We start from the raw sequence: 18,613 nt of genomic DNA on the forward strand, positions 1-18,613 counted from the left end.
ACTTGTGCACATGTCATCTGAGAACAGTAGAGATGTCATTACGAGAGGGAGGGAAAGTTCCTGTTTTTGATTAAAGATTATGAAGGCATATGAATTTTTAAAAAATGATGTGCATGGTTAAATAATGTATTATTAACTGGGGTCTTGGAGGGTGCTATTTTAACAGTAAGAAACAAAACTCAAATCTGTATGTATTTCTAAATGTTCAACTCTTCTTTCTTACAATGCATTTATAAGAATAGTTTGTATTTGTTTAGTACCTTTCTAGGTTTTTTTTTCCTGGCCTCTTTCACCTTCAGCTCACTGGTTGTATATGGCTCTGTTTTCTGTAGAACTGCTTTAGAATGATATTTATCATGGAAAGTGTTATTCAGTTTCTGTATATTTTTTAATATTAGATTTTATTAGTGCGTAGAAAAAAATATGCTGTTAACTTTTTACATAGTACATGTTTTGCACATAATATTTCATTCATTTGTTTTGACTGTGGTACAATATAAATAGGTCTGTATAAAATATGTAACTGTCTTTTATATTTTTGGTTGTGAAATTTATCATATCATAAAGGGCATATAGGATCCCTTTTCAAATGTATGTGAAATATGTCAAATTTGCGGTATAGACTCTTTAAAATACATCTGAGAGTTTACACACCGGTCTGTTATTGTGGCGACATTTCCACTCCCCTAAACATGACGCGACACAAACTGAAATGTGATTGGTTACTTTACCTGTCAATCATATGACCTCTTGGGTGGTCCTTGAACATTCAAAGCGGCCAAGGTTCCCAGACCTTCTGCTGTCAGTCTGAAGGTCTGGCTACACAAGACTACATATAGGACTATGCTATATAATAGAAACATTGCTTTCTGTCATGTCGCTCAGAAGGAGCATTTGTGTTCACTATAACCCCTCAGACCCTGACCGTGTCATTCTGATCATCATTACAGCAAGAGGAAATTACTCTTGCAGGATTTCTCTGACAGAGACAAATTCAGACAGGGTCTTATGAAATGATGACTGTTGCTGTCTCATGAGGATGTGTTTGTGGGTGGGTGGATCATCACTCTTCAGACGGCATGTCTGTCTTCCCCGTCATGAGTCTGCCTGTCACTCGAGCCGTATCTCCCAGCATACCACACACCAGGTGCACTTGCCATCTCTCCAGCCGTTGCCGTGCCAACAGCTCTTGTTTCTTCTTGTTTTCTTTCTCTGGGAATGAAAAGTCAAAGGCGGCTATTCGTCTCCCCCCTCTGCTTGCAAACTACAAACTCATCATAGGTCTATTAGTGCTGGACTCCTTCAGTTCCACTGTGACTCGTAATAACTGGAGGGGCGACGTTACTGTTAGCATGCATTTGCTCACTGAGTTTTCTGTATAGTGTCAGTTTTAGCGTTGGGAATCACGAACGGGTTCTTTTTAAGTGCGATTTCAGTTTTTACAGAAATGTGTGCATTTGTCCTCTGAAATTTCTCCTTGGGGAAGTCGTGGCGTAATGGTTAGAGAGTTGGACTCGTAACCCAAAGGTTGTGGGTTTGAGTCTTGTACCGGCAGGGGTTGTAGGTGGGGGGAGTGAATGTACAGTGCACATTCTCTCCCACCTTCAATACCACGACTGAGGTGCCCTTGAGCAAGGCACTGAACCCCCAACTGCTCCCTGGGTGCCGCAGCAAAAAAATGGCTCCCCACTGCTCCGTGTGTGTGTTCACTGCTCTGTGTGTGCACTTTGGATGGGATAAATGCAGAGCACTAATTCCGCACTAATTCTGGCCTCACGTCACTTTTTTTTTTTTTTTTAAAGAACATGTAAAAAATAAATGTTTCTAGCATTCGTTTGTGAATGATTTGCTCGGTTGAGTCGGTTCACTGCTCTGTGTGTGCACTTTGGATGGGATAAATGCAGAGCACTAATCCCGCACTAATTCTGGCCTCACGTCATTTTTTTTTTTTTTTTTAAAGAACATGTAAAAAATAAATGTTTCTAGCATTCGTTTGTGAATGATTTGCTCGGTTGAGTCGTATCTTTTAAATAAAAAAACTATTTAATCTCAATCAAAGGTCATTACTTTACATTCAGCTTAAAACTCTAACTAGAACCGTTATTGTATTGTGTTTATTCGAGGCTTGTGACACTTAATTCAGGGTCATATCTGATTGGTTCGTAAGACAGTATGTAGTCAAAGTTACACAGTCACTACAGAGTTGTGTTGGAATAAATGGAGTAAAATTAAAGAATCGTTAATGGAGTTGCGACCAGAATTGTTACTGTTGGAGCCATACTCATTATATCTTATTTAATTTTTACAGTTACATTTTTCACAATTGTCCCTCCTTTTTGTTGGTAGTGATTTTGTTGAGTTTTGTTGAGTGTTTAGTGTTAAGTTAAATGTTATGTTAGTATTATTTATACTATTATAGTATTTAATATTTTGTATGTGCATATATATATATACAGACACAGAGCTAGGCAGTATGATCATGCAAGCTACCTTTTAGAGCCTTTTGCATGAAGAACGCACTTATAATGCCTTTAAAATGCTTCTTGCATAGACAGCTCCCCAGGTTTTGGAACAAAGCTTTGGTGTTTGTAGGAGCGATTCACTCTTGGTTTTGTTTAGTAGAAAGTTAGGACTAAATTACTTCCTCCAAAGCACTGAAGGATCATTAATGAAATCATTAGGGACTCTTAAGTTGCTTGAAAATCATTAAGAAATAAGTAAGTGGAATTGGAAATTGAAATGGAATCATTACATTCCTTTCGATTCCCATCCCTGGTTTTATCAATCTGTTAATGTCTCCATGTGTCTGTTCTGTTTATGGTTTCTGCTAGACGTATTCTCTCAGTTGTTTTGTTGGTTACCTAATTGTTTCCTTTATTTTATTTATTGCCTTTTTGCCACTGATAGGCGAAAAAAATAGGACAGATTCATTTGCATCACCTCAACTTACTGCCATGACCTCTGACATCTCTGTTTTTCAGACTCCAATTCATCCGTTACTGTTTTCTCTTCAAAATTCATATGTTAGACCCTTTAGCTGTGATGATAATCATGTTTGTGCTTTGACTTTCTTTTGATCCAAACATTCTTTAATACAAAAAACACTTTGATCTCACAGGTTTTCCATCCTTTTATCGCTTTGCTGTAAATACTGGGCGCAATGCTTGTCCCACTGCAGCATTTCTGTTGTCTGAACATTGTCAGATTCACTCTGTGATGTTCTTTCTTTTGCATTTATTATTTATTCCAAATCTCCACAGAACTATAATGTCCTTGTATTACAACTATGGCACTATTTTTTTAAGCTTCCCAGTGAGGACGGTTTGGGCTCTGTTCCAAAACCTAGTGAGCTGCCTTGCTGCTCACTAGGGGGAAGTCATGGCCTAATGGTTAGAGAGTCGGACTCATAACCCAAAGGTTGTGGGTTCGAGTCTCGTACCGGCAGGGATTGTAGGTGGGGGGAGTGAATGTACAGCTCTCTCTCCCACCTTCAATACCACGACTGAGGTGCCCTTGAGCAAGGCACCGAACCCCCAACTCTACACATACCGCTTAGAATTAAGGCCAAAAAGTTCTATCTTGGTCTCATCAGACCAGAGAATCTTATTTCTCACCATCTTGGAGTCCTTCAGGTGTTTTTTAGCAAACTCCATGTGGGCTTTCATGTGTCTTGCACTGAGGAGAGGCTTCCGTCGGGCCACTCTGCCATAAAGCCCCGACTGGTGGAGGGCTGCAGTGATGGTTGACTTTCTACAACTTTCTCCCATCTCCCGACTGCATCTCTGGAGCTCATCCACAGTGATCTGCTCCCCGGTCGCCGCAGCATAAATGGCTGCCCACTGCTCCGGGTGTGTGTTCACGGTTTGTGTGTGTTCACTGCTGTGTGTGTGCACTTTGGATGGGTAAATGCAGAGCACTAATTCCGAGTATGGGTCACCATACTTGGCCACATGTCACTTCACTCACTCACTCACTACTACCTCCATAAACAGCATCCTACCTGAAATAGAACATTTAATGCCATACTTTAGTTTTAAACTTTTCAGAAATACAATTTTTGTATTTATTGAATTACAATTCTATTCAGTATGTTTGTCATGTATGTTTATCTCTTTTTTACAGTATCTAACATTGTTTGCACAAGCCAGTTCCTTATTAAACAGCTTGTTATTCCCTGAGAAAGAAATAGATGTGTTACATGTGTTTAAGAACACATCCAAAAGAGTCTAATGTACTATAATACAATATTAATGATTCATACACTGCTGTCAATAAGATTTTTTTAAGAAATACTTACTTTAACACTGATTCAGGATTTAAATACTTTAAATCAGCAAAAATGTGATAAATTGATCAAAAGTGCCAGTAAAGACTTTTACATATTTACAAAATATTTATTTTTTTTATTTTATTTTATTTTTTAAATAAATGTTGTTCTTTTGAACTTTTTATTTATCAAAGAATTCCAAATAAATAAATGAAATATTTATAAATATTGATATTGATAAATTATCACTGTTTCTGCAAAAAATATTAAGCAGCACAACTGTCAATTTTGATCATAATAAATGTTTCTTGAGCAGCAAATCAGCATATTAGAATGATTTCTGAAGGATCATGTGACACTGAAGACTCGAGTAATGATGCTAAAAAATTCAGCTTTGCATCACAGAAATAAATGCCATTTTAAAATATATTGAGATAGAAATCACATTTCAAATTGTAAAAATATTTTACAATATTGCTTTTTATTTTACTGTGTGTCAAATAAATGCAGCCTGGAGCCATTAGAGACTTTCAAAACCATTAAAAAACACACTAACCTCAAAGATTTGAATGGTAGTGTATGTTGCTTGCAAAACATTTAATTTTGTCATTCAATACACTGCTCATTTTAAACGACTGTCAAATAAATATTTTTGTGTCAGATTGTGTAGTTACAGCATCAACCAGCAGGGTCTAACAAAGCAACGCTAACCTTAACCCAGTCTCAAACAAATTATAGCAATACAGAGCTACACTTTAGGCAAGTCAGGCAATAGATGACTTAAGTTCTCTGTGCTTATGAAGTTAGTAAGACAGGAGAACAGGACAAGACAGGAGATTGTTTAATCCCACATGCTCTAAAAAGTGACACTTTTCTCCTGTGGTTCTTCCCCAGATCTAATAAACCCGGCAGCAGCCCTAAAGGTCAGACCCCAGACGAGAGCAGCCGCCGAACAGACGCTAACTCCTCCGTCTCAGACCTGGCCAACTCCGTCACCAGTGATATGCTGATGGTAACGTGAACGTGTGGCTGTGTACTGTTTTCTGTGGAAGCTCATTTCCACCACGGAATAAAAATATTTTAAAAAGAGGTTTTGCGAGTTTATATCGCTTACATCTCGCAGTTTTTACTTTTTTTCTCATAATTCGAAGTTTATATCTCAGGTTATTAACTCAATTGTCAGTTTATATCTCGAAATTCTGATTTTTCTTTGAATTCTGAGATTACATCTCACATTTATGGGGTTTTTTCTGCAACTGAATAAAAAAAAAACTTTTTATCTCACAATTCTGACTTTTCATTTGAAAATTGCAGTACCGAGTCTGGTATTTTTCCCTCACAATTTCCAGTTTATATCTCACAATTGCAAATTATAAGCTTATAATTGTGAGTTTGCATCTTTTTTCTACAAATTCTGTGCTTTTGCAGTTTTTTCTGAATTTACATCTCAGAATTCTGTCTTTTTTTCTCAGAATTCTGAGATTACATGTCATGATTCTTCTTTTTTTCTTCCCAGAATAAAAAAATTATATATATATATATATATATATACAGTGGGTACGGAATTGGAATTGTGAGAAAAAGTTATATATATTACTTTTTTCTCACAATTGTGAGTTAATATTTCAGGATTGCAAGATTGTTTTTATATTTTTATTCCGTGGTGGCCATGAGCTTCCATAGTTTTCTTCTAGTTTTGCCTCTGAAGTAACACTAGTTTTGATGTGAACCCTTTAAACACAGGGATGCATGTGTAATTGGTGATCTCCCTTACTGCAGTCAGTCACACAGAGAGATGTGTCAAAGGGAACTTACCTCCGTAATTAGAACTGGTACAATGTGCTGCGGGGAGGCAGACGATGGCCTTCACAGGGTCTGCGTGTCATTACGTGGGTGGTAAGGCGTTTTTAAAGAGATGTGATGAGGGCTGATGATGGTGCTTCCTCTTTAAGAGGGTGCCAGAAGCTCTTGTAAGCACCAGCCTCTCACAGTTCTAAGTCCCACTGGGGGGGATCTGGGCACTGGGGCATGGTATGTCAAATTAAGCACAACTTTTAGCCAAGGTCCTGACTCGAATGGGAGTTCATTAATTCGATATGCTGCTGCTTGTCAGACCACTTTAAGTGATGGATCACTAAGGTGTTTGGAAAGACCACCAACCGGTTCCCAACTTTTCGCCCTTCATCACGTATTAATGTGAAGGCAACTTCTTTTCACAATTCGTTAGAAAGCATCCCGGCAACTTTTTTTGTCTCATATTTGACAACTGCAGTGTTTTGTTAGTCATGTTTATGCAGCAGGAAAGTCGGTTCCATTAGTTAGCCTGATTCAAACCAATAGTTACTAACATATCAATATTGTGAAGCACACAGAAACAAAAAAAAAAATACAAAACACACACACGCACACTCACACATATGTGACCCTGGAGCACAAAACCAGTCTTAAGTCACTGGGGTATATTTGTAGCAATAGCCCCAAAAAACACTGTATGGGTCAAAATTATCGATTTTTCTTTTATGCCAAAAATCATTAGGATATTAAGTAAAGATCATGTTCCATGAAGATATTTTGTAAATTTCCTACCGTAAATATATCAAAACTTAATTTGTTTAGTAATATGCATTGCTTAGAACTTCATTTGGACAACTTTAAAAGTGATTTTCTCAATATTTAGATTTTTTTTGCACCCTCAGATTCCAGATTTTCAAATAGTTGTATCAAATATTGTCCTATCCTAACAACCCATACATCAATGGAATGCTTATTTATTCAGCTTTCAGATGATGTATAAGTCTCAATTTCAAAAAAATTACCCTTATGACTGGTTTTGTGGTCCAGGGTCACATATATATATATATAGATATATAAACTTATAAGTCATGAGTTTGTGAGTGCTTTTGCTGTTCATGAATCAGATTCAGTGTTATTTTTTTATATTATTTATATGCAAGTATTTTTTAATATTTTAAATGAGCTTTTTTATATATATTTTCAGTTTTAGTTATCAAAGTTTTAGTGGTTTTATGTGCTTTTGTTTAATTGTTTTTTTTAATGTTTCTATTTAGCTTTTTATTTCAGTTTTAGATTTTATTATTTTTTAATAACTTTTGACATAGTTTTTGACCTTTTTGTCTCATAATTTACAACTAAATGTTTTAACTAGCTTTCATTTTTTTCATTGTAATTAGCTTTCATTTTTTTTACTTTAGTAATTTCAACTTAAACCTAATTTATTTCACTTAGTTACCAAGGCAACTTTTTTATTTAATATTTTATAAAAAGTGAATATTTGAATATTTCGTCACACTTAAGTTTGGGGACCATTCTCACTATTACCTATTTACTAACTATTAACTATGACTTTTGCCTCAATAAACTCCTAATTTGCTGTTTATCAATAGTGTCACGGGGTGAATGAGAACACAGACTCGGTACTGATTGAAAGAGCCCCGGAGGGTGATTTATTGCCCACACACTGATCACACGTGCTCTGATGAATGGTGCTCGGTGCCCGTCTCAGCGTGGTGCTTGTGAGGTGAAGTGCCGTGGTGCAGATCCCTCTCCCAGGGTGCCTTCGGAGTCTGTGAACAAGGAGAAACAAGCATTAATGTCTGCCTGGAGCTCCGGGGTGCCTTCCCGCTGGTGTCGCTTCTCCTGGCTTTTAAAGCCAGCAGGAACGAGCTCCAGGTGCGCCACTCATCGTGCACAGGTGTTGTGCGTCGCTGATCAGTGTGGCAGCGGCGTTTCCAGGGCGACGCTAATCTGAACTCGGGATACTCGCCACAATAGTTAGTAAGGTAGTTGTTAAATTTAGGTATGGCATAGGATTAAGGGATGTAAAATATGGTCATGCAAATAAGGCATTAGTACTGTCAGGATTATGGACTATTCTGTGTGTGTTTTTGCCCCTGTGACCCAGTTTCTTCCTCATGTTGATTGTGTTAATGTGATTCCAGGTGTGTCTCGTTCCTCCCCAATTATCCTGTCTTTAAAAAGCCCTAGTCCTTTCAGTTCTTGTTTGTCGGGTCTACTTGTTGAATGTCCTCTTTGTTCTCGGTTTTCCTGTGGATTATTAAAGACTGTTATTCAAGTACTCCTCGTTTCCTCGTTCCTTGCTCCCCGAGTGAATTGTGACAGAAGACCCGACCCAAACAGTTACCTCCGTTTGTACCCTCCGTTTTGTTTCTCTTTTTACTCAGTTTTTTGTTTCCGTTGTGTGCCTTATGGATCCCCTCCTTCGCCCCGAATTCATCCTCCTCCTGCTGGAGCAGGGGGAAAATTAGCTCGAGGGTCATACCAGACTGTTTCTGGGTGTGGCCCATCTCACCACCTATCCGGACGATGCACTCTGCGCGTTCTATGACGCCAGCCTCAACACCGCATGCAGAGCGCCGTCGTCCGAAGATGGCCCTCGAGCTGAATTCGCCGCCTTTGTGGAGTGGACACTGGCGAGAAATGGATCTCCGTTCCCCGCCGGTTCCCAGGAATTAATCGCCAGTGCCACTCCCGCCTCAGAGCCCAGCCCACCATCTCCCCAATGCGCGGAGCACACGCCCGAGCCCACCGCTGACGGAGAGCCAGAGCCCGCCGCGACCGATGAGCCATCGCTAGAGAGAGCAACAGAGCTGAGGATCGCCGCGGAGCCAGAGGCCGTGACGTCAGGCTCCTTCATCCCCTCGGCTCCATCTCAGTACTCTGTCGCTCCAGCTCCACCGCGGTCTCCCGGATCCACATCTCCACGTCGGTCACCGGTGCCATCTGCTCCGCCTAGGACCTCCGGATCCTCCCCTTCGCCCTGGCTCATCGGCTCTCCGTCTCCGCCTCGGGCTCCTCCACCACCTGCTCCGCCGCCGTTGGTCGGCCCCTTGGAGTCAGCGGCCATTCCTCCTCCATGGCTGCTTCCTCCGTCGGCTCCACCGTGGGTCGACATCATGGCTGTGGCCTGGGTCCTGCTGTGCTCCTCTTGCTCTGGGTCTCTCCTGTCTCCTCCCTGGCTCCTCCCTCCTTCGTCGCCCCCCTGGTCTCTGTCTGCCGGCCTCCTCCCGGATATCCGTCCTCCTCCGGAACCTCCTCCCAGGTTCCCACCCATGCCTCCCTCTGTTGTTGCTATGGTGCATGGACGCACCTTCCGGGAGGGGGCGTTATGTCAGGATTATGGACTATCCTGTGTGTGTTTTTGCCCCTGTGACACAGTTTCTTCCTCTTGTTGATTGTGTCCATTTGATTCCAGGTGTGTCTCGTTCCTCCCCAATTATCCTGCCTTTAAAAGCCCTAGTCCTTTCAGTTCTTGTTTGTCAGGTATACTTGTTGAATGTCCTCCTTGTTCTCGGTTTTCCTGTGGATTATTAAAGACTGTGTTATTCAAGTACTCCTCGTTTCCTCGTTCCTTGCTCCCCGAGTGAATTGTGACAAATACAAGTATGTGCTTTATAAGTACTATTAAACAGCCAATATTCTAGTTATAGGCATGCTAATAAGCAACTAGTTAATAGTGAGAATTTGTCCTTAAACTAAAATGTTACAGAATATTTTTATTTGTATTTTATTTCAGCATTATTTCAATGAATGGAAACTATTTTTTAATAGTTTTAGTTAACAATAACAACACTTGTTTGTTAGTTTTTTTCCGCACAGCCAGCGAAGATGCAATAGAAAGATGTGGTGTCCATTTTGTTTTACTGTATTTTATCTTATATCTCATCACATTTAATTCAGATAGGATAAAAATAATTTATTTAGCCACACTGCTATAGATTCTGTTATGCTGCAGGAAACACTGTAATGTGGTTTTGTTATTAATGATTTAATGTGAAACGATTAAGCTGTTTAATGACAATCTTGTCCACTTTGGTTTGTAAGTTGTCCCCAGGCTCTGAGGAAGAGGAACATGAAGGACCCGTGTGCGAGAAGCTGGGACGCATCCAGTTCAGTGTGGGATACAGTTTTCAGGACTCCACACTGACCGTAAAAATCCTGAAGGGTCAGGATCTACCTGCGAAAGACTTCTCCGGCACTTCAGATCCATTCGTCAAACTCTACCTTCTGCCAGACAAGAAGCACAAACTTGAGACCAAGGTCAAAAGAAAGAACCTCAACCCTCACTGGAACGAGACATTCCTGTTTGAAGGTCAGTATGTTTTGATATCTCAACTACATTATTATGGGTTTAGAGTTCCTAGTTTTGTGTAGTTTAAAGGTGGTATTCCTCATGTAACCAGACTTCTGACTTGGCATAAAAGCTAAATACACATGGCCAAGTCTGTGTGTGTGTGTGTGTGTGTGTGTGTGTGTGTGCATGTATGTGTGTGTGTATATATATATATATATATATATATATATATGTATATATATGTGACATTTTCAATTATGATTTAACTCACTTTCATACACTACTGTTCAAATGTTTGGATGTTTTTTAAAGAAGCCTCTTATAAAGGCTGCATTTATTTGATCAAAATACAGTAAAACCGTAATATTGTGAAATATTATTACATTTTTAACTATTTTATATTTGAATATATTTTAAAATGTAATTTATTCCTGTCAATCAAAGCTAGATTTCAGCATCATTACTCCAGTCTTCAGTTTCACACGGTCCTTCAGAAACCATTCGAATATAATGATTTGCTACTCAAGTAACATTTATTATTATTGTCAATGTTGAAAAAAGTTGTGCTGCTTCATATTTTTGTGGAAACTGTGACACATTTCTGTTCTGGATTTTTGAATAAATAAATAAAGTTCAAAAGAACAGCATTTATTTTTTGTAACATTATAAATGTCTTTACTGTCACTTTTGATCAATTTATGACTGCATCTTTGCTCAGTAAAAATATTAAATATTAATTATTTTAAAAAGTATTACAATATTAATCATACTTTTGAACTGTAGTAATTAGATTAGATATGTAGATTTTTTTTTTTTTTTTTTTTTTTTTTTTTTTTTTTTTTTTTTACAATATTAATCATACTTTTGAACTGTAGAATTTGTATTTTTATTTGAAATTTTTTTTTTTTTTTTTTTTTTTTTTTTTTTTTTTTTACTTCATTGTGAACTGTCAGGTCAAAAGCATGTGGTTTTTACATCAAATTAACCCAACATTTGCCATTTCACACTTCATTTCCATTTTGTAGGATGTTGTCCCTTTTCTCTTCTTCGTCCATCTGGTTTGCTATGATTACCTCCATTTGTATCAGACATTGTTACTGCTACTAAGTGTTTCCAACTAAACTCTCAAGATCTTTGAAAGATTTAAAGCAACAAATGTGTTGTGTAACGTGTGTGTGTGTACCTGTTTTCTATTCTGGTGGGGACTTAAACCTGAATACACACAGACTCGTGTCACGGTGGGGACCTAAATTGAGGTCCCCACGGGTAAACAAGCTAATAAATCAAACTAAATGAAGTTTTTTGAAAATCTAAAAATGCACAAAGTTTCCTGTGAGGGGTAGGTTTAGGGGTAGGGTTGGTGTAGTGCAATAGAATATATGGTTGTACAGTATAAAAACCATTACGCCTATGGAGAGTCCCCACAAGGATAGCTGACCAGACATGTTTGTGTGTGTGTGTGTGTGTGTGTGTGTAAATAAAATAAATCATCAATTGTATTTTAGTTCTTCCTCACAAGCACTCATATCAACACAGCACCTTCTAAACAGGAAACATTTCCCAGCAGAAACAAAAGTATGCAATTTTGTATGCAATATGCATCAAATGGTCAATGAAGGGGGCCGGTCCAAAGTATTTTTGTACCCCATATTGAGCTGTAAATAAATTCAGTGAGCTAAAATTATCCATTCTCATCTCTCTCTCTCTCCCAGGGTTCCCGTTTGAGAAGGTGGTGCAGCGCACACTGTACCTGCAAGTGCTAGATTATGACCGTTTTAGCAGGAATGACCCTATAGGAGAGGTGTCCATCCCCCTGAACAAGATCGATCTGGCCCACATGCAGACCTTCTGGAAAGAGCTGAAACCCTGCAGTGACGGCAGTGTGAGTAGATCTGTGTGTTTCTGCTAGTAAGTTCTCCAGGTAGGGTAGGTGAGGTGTCCAAAAGATCTCCCAGGTGTTCATTGATTTCAGCGTGAAAGTCCATCGCCGGTGCTGCGCTTAGTTTGAAGCTGTAGGGTTTGGACTAAAACTTTGTAGTTCATTGAAATGGTCCTGTGATGTGACAAATTAATTGTTAAAAGTACAAATATTACATGAAGTCACTCAGTTAATATGAGGTGATCAGAACTGCGTGTATGATGATTGTGGAAGGAATGGAAGAATTTTGTTACAGACAATTTTAGTAACAGAAAATATATGGTTCAGATATATATATATTATTTGGCTGATATTTTTAAGTTTAAGACAAATTTTAAGGTAGGTTACTGTGAATACTTGGTTAAATGTCACAGTGCACATTTTTCAAGTGTAATATTTTTGTGTCTTATTTGCCATTAACTGGTTGTATATAAAATATATATTTAATAATAGTATTTATAATTTGTATTATATATAAACACACATAATAAACATTAGTACTGCATATAATATAATGTACTCATTTTAATGTAAACAAGAAAATAAAAAAATTAAATAATAAAAACGTTATTCATATAAAAAATAATTAAAAAATATAAATTAAGCTGTTGTGTGTCTGATTTGCTATCATTAAATTATATGTGTATATAATATACATTTATTAATAACTATAATATTTATTTTTATTGTATATTTTTATCTAACACATACTGTGTGTGTGTGTGTGTGTGTGTGTGTGTTTATGTGCATTTTTTTTGTGTGTGAGTGAGTGAGTCAGTGTGTGAGTGTGAGTGAGTGAGTGAGTGAGTAAGTGTGTGTGTGTGTGTGTGTGTGTGTGTGTTTATGTGCATTTTTTTCTTGACTTCTTTTAACATGTGGAGACAAAAAGAGATCGTAGCAGAAATAATAAATCAGAGAAATTAATTATTAATTATCAAACACAAAATACATTGTTAAAAAACATAATAATGTAATGAGTGGGGGAAACCATAAAAACAGAACCAGAATTTATATTGCAATACAATTATATTAATATTAAAATAAAAAAATGCAAGTAAATAAATAATGGAAGTACACCATGTAGTGTACACAACAATGTAAAGCTGAATCAAATATTTCATTTTTTTCTATTAAAATTAAATAATAATAGAAATATTCATTTCAACAAAATATCAGCATCAAACACTGAAAATCCTATAAAGGTCAACCACTGACTAGTTGAAAAAGTTGCCAGGTTTTTTTCTCATAGAAAAAAAGCTGTGACCTCATACGAACCAGCGACAGTGAGGTTTGAACTCAATGAACCGGTCCAGTACTGACCTTACTGTGTTCTTATCTTCAGGGGAGTCGAGGAGACCTGCTCGTGACTCTGTGTTACAATCCCACTGCCAACACCATCACTGTGAGCATCATCAAGGCACGCAATCTCAAAGCCATGGACATCGGGGGAACGTCCGGTATCAACATACACCCATAAAACCTCACAGATGAATCCGTTTTTAACTATTACATATGTTATATCATATGTTATAGTCATATTCCTGAAGCTCATCTGGTAGGATGGCAGTAGCACACCATCATGGGTTTGATACCCACAGGACACACTGTATATGTGTTTACCTTAAATGTACTGTAAGTTATTTCACAAAGCATCTGCTAAATGAATAAATGCAAATGTAATATGGTTATATTCTGAGTGCTTATGGGATTTCTGTGAAAATGTCCTTGTCAAGGTGCCATCTGCGTAGTAATCATCTCCAGTGTCATTTAGAATTCATTGCAGGAATTCTGTTTCCCTGGACGTGACTCACTGTGGACCGTTCCCTGTTTGTGTGCGTTTCAGACCCCTACGTCAAAGTGTGGCTGATGAACAAAGATAAACGAGTAGAGAAGAAGAAGACGGTGGTGATGAAGAGGTGTTTGAACCCTGTCTTTAATGAGTCCTTCCCCTTTGATGTCCCCACTCACGTCCTCAGAGAGACCACCATCATCATCACAGTCATGGATAAGGACAGACTGAGTCGCAATGATGTCATAGGCAAGGTGTGATGTCACAAAGAATTTGTGGAATATTAGAAATCTTTTGCAACAATATAAACTAGCGTTCAAAAGTTTGGGGTCTGTGTGTGTGTGTGTGTGTGTGTGTGTGTGTGTGTGTGTGTCATGTTAGCTTGATTTAAATGCGTTGTTGGTTAAATGCTTCATGCCTTGTTCCACCTAGTATTAATATGCGTTTTCAGTGATCCAATCACAAGTGGTCAGTCGAGATGCATTACAGTTTACTCCTGCATTTAAATGCATTTCCCATGATAACTTGTGTTCAGATTTTGTCAAGACCCTTCCTTTTTATTTCGTCACACGCTATATTACTTTCGCAGAAACGCCGAGAATGGCACACGAATACGATTGAATGAAAGAAGCCGTTACACTACTTACAAGCGAGCGGGAAAGGAAGCGAATGGAAAGGATATGAATGGTAACAGATTTTGATCGTAATCAGTGTGTTTTAGCACAATATAACGTTTGAAGTTTGAATTGATTTCATTCGACCACATGAGTGTCTACACCAGCGTTATTATAGTTAGCAAACTAAAATTGAAATGAAAACTAAAACCATAAAAACATTTTAGTTACTTAAATAAAAATTAAATAATATATACAGTGGGTACGGAAAGTATTCAGACCCCCTTACATTTTTCACTCTTTGTTATATTGCAGCCATTTGCTAAAATCATTTAAGTTAATTTTTTTCCTCATTGTACACACAGCACCCCATATTGACAGAAAAACACAGAATTGTTGACATTTTTGCAGATTTATTAAAAAAGAAAAACTGAAATATCACATGGTTAATATATATACTGTATATACATATATAAAACATGATGAAAATGAACTAAAATGAAAACAAAAAATATAAAAGTAAAAACTAACTCAAAATATTAATTAAAAACTATAATATTCATGACGAAAGCAATCCGATTGAATGCATTTATTTAAAGATGATTTTGCCACATTATTCCATTCCCCAAGTGTTGTTGAAAGTTAACTTATACTAAAATCCAAAACTTTAAACACCAAATATTTTCTGACTGGTTATGATTGTGTAATGTAACTGTGATTTATTATTAATATTCATATTAATATTATTTAAATTAAATGTATTTGCTATATACTGAACCCATAACATCAAAAGGTTTTTAACCGGCCGTGATTGTATCTCATCACTTTGCATTTTCTCTGTCGATGAATGATAAATTGTTCTTCCGAGGTTTTGCTTTGCAAGTTGAAAACGATGAACATCTAACGTGAAAATGAAATGAATGCACCAGTGAATCGGTGTGCTTTGTTTTCTCTCATCTAGTTGTGTTATTGAAAGTGAACAAGCTCGAAATGTTGTCGACCCCATTTACAACTGTGTTTAGCATCATCCAATTGTGATTGGGTCAACAAAAATGCATCTTAATACCAAGTGTAAACAGGACCTCAGTAACACAATGCAAGAACGCATAGCCAGAGATGGGCGCAGATACATCAAAAAGTATTTTGTTACAAATTACAAATACTTGCTCATCAAATGTATTTAATTCAAATACAAAATACTGGTGTGAGAAATGTCTTTAATTAAAATACAAGTAATTTGAAAATACAAAAATACCAACAATCATTTGAAGTGCAAGAGACAGTGCCATTACATTTAGTTATGCTGGAGTTAGATACACACATAAGAGAAAGAGAAGTGCTTTTTGATGAAATCTGAGAGCTTTCTGTCCCTCCATAGGCAGCAACTCAACTTGCACATTCAAAGCCCAGAACGATAGGAAAGACATCATTAAAGGGGGTCATATGATGTGATTTCAAGTTTTCCTTTCTCTTTGGAGTGTTACAAGCTGCTCGTGAATAGATAAGATTCACATTTCGTCCGATTTTGAGCCTAATTCTGACTCGTGTGACTCTTTTTTTGAGTCGGGCTGAATTTCAGCTTTGTCGTGCGTCTTTCGATGTGCAGTGTACAAGGGGAAATGAGAAGTGATTAGCCTCTTCCGACCGGCAATCGGATGGCAACTTGGACAGACGTGATGGAGGTTACACAGTTCTGGGTTCGGGGGATCCCACATGTTTATTTTGCACGTATAGAGTGAGCAATCAAATTGCATCTCAACGAATGGACCGTATTGTGTGAGCACATAATTCCTGAGCTTTGGCTTGACATTGCATGCAATTAGCTCATACAGTGAGAGTTGGTATTTAACAGAAACATTGCTGAAATTGCACCGTGTATGGCCGGTCTTACGGGAGTGGAACAAAACAAGGTTGATTAATTAACAACATAATTTTCATTTTTGGGTGAACTATCATTTTAAGACTCCGCCTATGGATCCAACAAGTCATATGATTCATATGACGCATACTGTGATAGGCTAGTGACTGTGATAGTTGGCAGCACGATTAACACAGGTGAAGAAAGATATTGTATTATCAGAGAATAAAATGGCCTACTTGATTAAGTATTTTATGTATTTCAAATACAAAATACTGTCTCTCAAAGTATTTAATTACAAATTACATCAGATTTTTTTGTCCATCTAAACACAAATTACAAAATGCTCAAAAGTAATTAAATATGTATTTTAAATACATTTAATTAAAATACTGCCCATCCCTGTGCGTAGCATTAGCAGTGTTACGACAAGAGGCACTATGGTCAGTTTCCTGTGTGGTTTACTGGCGCAAACATCTGAAATCTATCGCCCCCTTGAAGTTTGTTACCACTACAGAACCCAGCATATGTATATATATATATATATATCAGGACAGCACGCTTGCAATGCATTGGCCAAAGCATTTGTGTACTTGCGTAGAGTACTATATTGATTTTTCTTCCAAAGCGAAGCGTGATGGACAAGATAGATGAGATAAGATATGAGTGTTTGAAGCCTGTGTTGTGATAGAAGCAGAACCACAGAAATCCTTTTATATAAACTAGCATTCCTCGTGTAACATACACATCTTGCAGAGGATTGCATCAACCACTGAACCAGTATGCAATGACACTGCCAATGTGAGTTCAACGCTGCCAAAACGCACTTCATCTCTTTTCATTTCCAAAGGGCTGAAGAAGTTCTTAGTGGCCCTCCAAAATAAGACGTGCAATTTAGAACCGTAAGAAAAAGAGCTGAAGCAGGAAAATATAACGTAAGTCATGTGATTGTGTGCGCGTCTTTGGCTAAGTGTGTGTGTGTTTGTATGCGTTTGTCACTGTCTGTATTTGTGTATGTGTTGAGGATTTGGATCACCACGGTTTTTCGATTGATTACTTATCGTACTTATGCTGCCTTCAAGTCTTCCTGCGAAGTTTGATTTTTAGCAGTCATAAAATTAATTCCATTAAGGTTTTGCAACAAAATAAAGTACAAATACCTGGGTTTCCACACATCCACACATTTTTAAATGAAATTTGGGGCATTACATTACATTCTTGAATGAAAACAGTAAGAAAATGGTATTAAAAGCATACAAGCTCACTTGAGGAGGATACATTTTTATTTGGTAAGAAGACATGCATAAACTATGATGGAAATTACTAACATTTGCTAAATCAATTCTTAGATTCACATCAGAAAATGTATCTATTATTTATTTTAATTAATTTTGTGCAACAATTTTTACAAATAATTACAATTATTAATATGCACACCACTATTGCACTCTATACTGTATATGTATATACTACATATAGAGGGTAAGTTTTATTAATTTTTATAAATCATAAAATGTATTACATTTAAGAAAAAAGTGCTGTTTATTACTTTTTACTACATGTAAGAAAATAGTTGTACTATTTTTTTGGTGCCAGAAGTGGTGACATCTGAATAAATAAATAATAAAATCTGAATATTGCAAAAATAATGAAAAGCAAAGCTCCTTTTTTTTTGTTCACAATTATTTTTAAAATATTTGAAATATGTTTGCACAAGTTAACTTGGATGAAAATGTGTGTAATTGATGCTTTAGAGCAGGGTTTCCCAAAGTGAGGTTTGTGAGTTAATGAAAAGCTAATAATTAATTACATGTAAAGTTAAAATATATAAATAATTAAAAAAAATATATATATATATACACACAGAGATTTGTTTACCTGCTTATCATATGACCATTAGCCTACATCACAAAACCGTGAATATTCGAATATATTTTTCAATTATTGATTATTTGAATGTGTTATCTTAAAATCTCAGGGGTATTTTAAGTTCATAATTTAGGTCAAAGATGTTCAGCTGACAAACATTTTTCTAAAGTTCCAGCTTTAGCGAAT

At 37.1% G+C, this 18,613-nt stretch overlaps 1 protein-coding gene across 1 annotated transcript in view; it reads left to right on the plus strand.

The window, feature by feature from the left end:
• syt7b (synaptotagmin VIIb) overlaps nucleotides 1-14,346 on the plus strand; it is a 66,441-nt gene extending 52,095 nt beyond the window's left edge. Inside the window, exons 7-11 of the mRNA XM_016280433.1 lie at nucleotides 5,162-5,279; nucleotides 10,130-10,397; nucleotides 12,092-12,261; nucleotides 13,640-13,754; nucleotides 14,141-14,346. Of these exons, the coding sequence (XP_016135919.1) occupies nucleotides 5,162-5,279; nucleotides 10,130-10,397; nucleotides 12,092-12,261; nucleotides 13,640-13,754; nucleotides 14,141-14,346 (877 nt within the window). The remainder of the gene's footprint in view (nucleotides 1-5,161; nucleotides 5,280-10,129; nucleotides 10,398-12,091; nucleotides 12,262-13,639; nucleotides 13,755-14,140) is intronic.
• Nucleotides 14,347-18,613: the final 4,267 nt, after the last annotated feature.

This window comes from Sinocyclocheilus grahami, unplaced genomic scaffold (genome assembly GCF_001515645.1).
Source record: "Sinocyclocheilus grahami isolate Dianchi unplaced genomic scaffold, SAMN03320097.WGS_v1.1 scaffold140.1, whole genome shotgun sequence".
Taxonomy (NCBI): domain Eukaryota; kingdom Metazoa; phylum Chordata; class Actinopteri; order Cypriniformes; family Cyprinidae; genus Sinocyclocheilus; species Sinocyclocheilus grahami.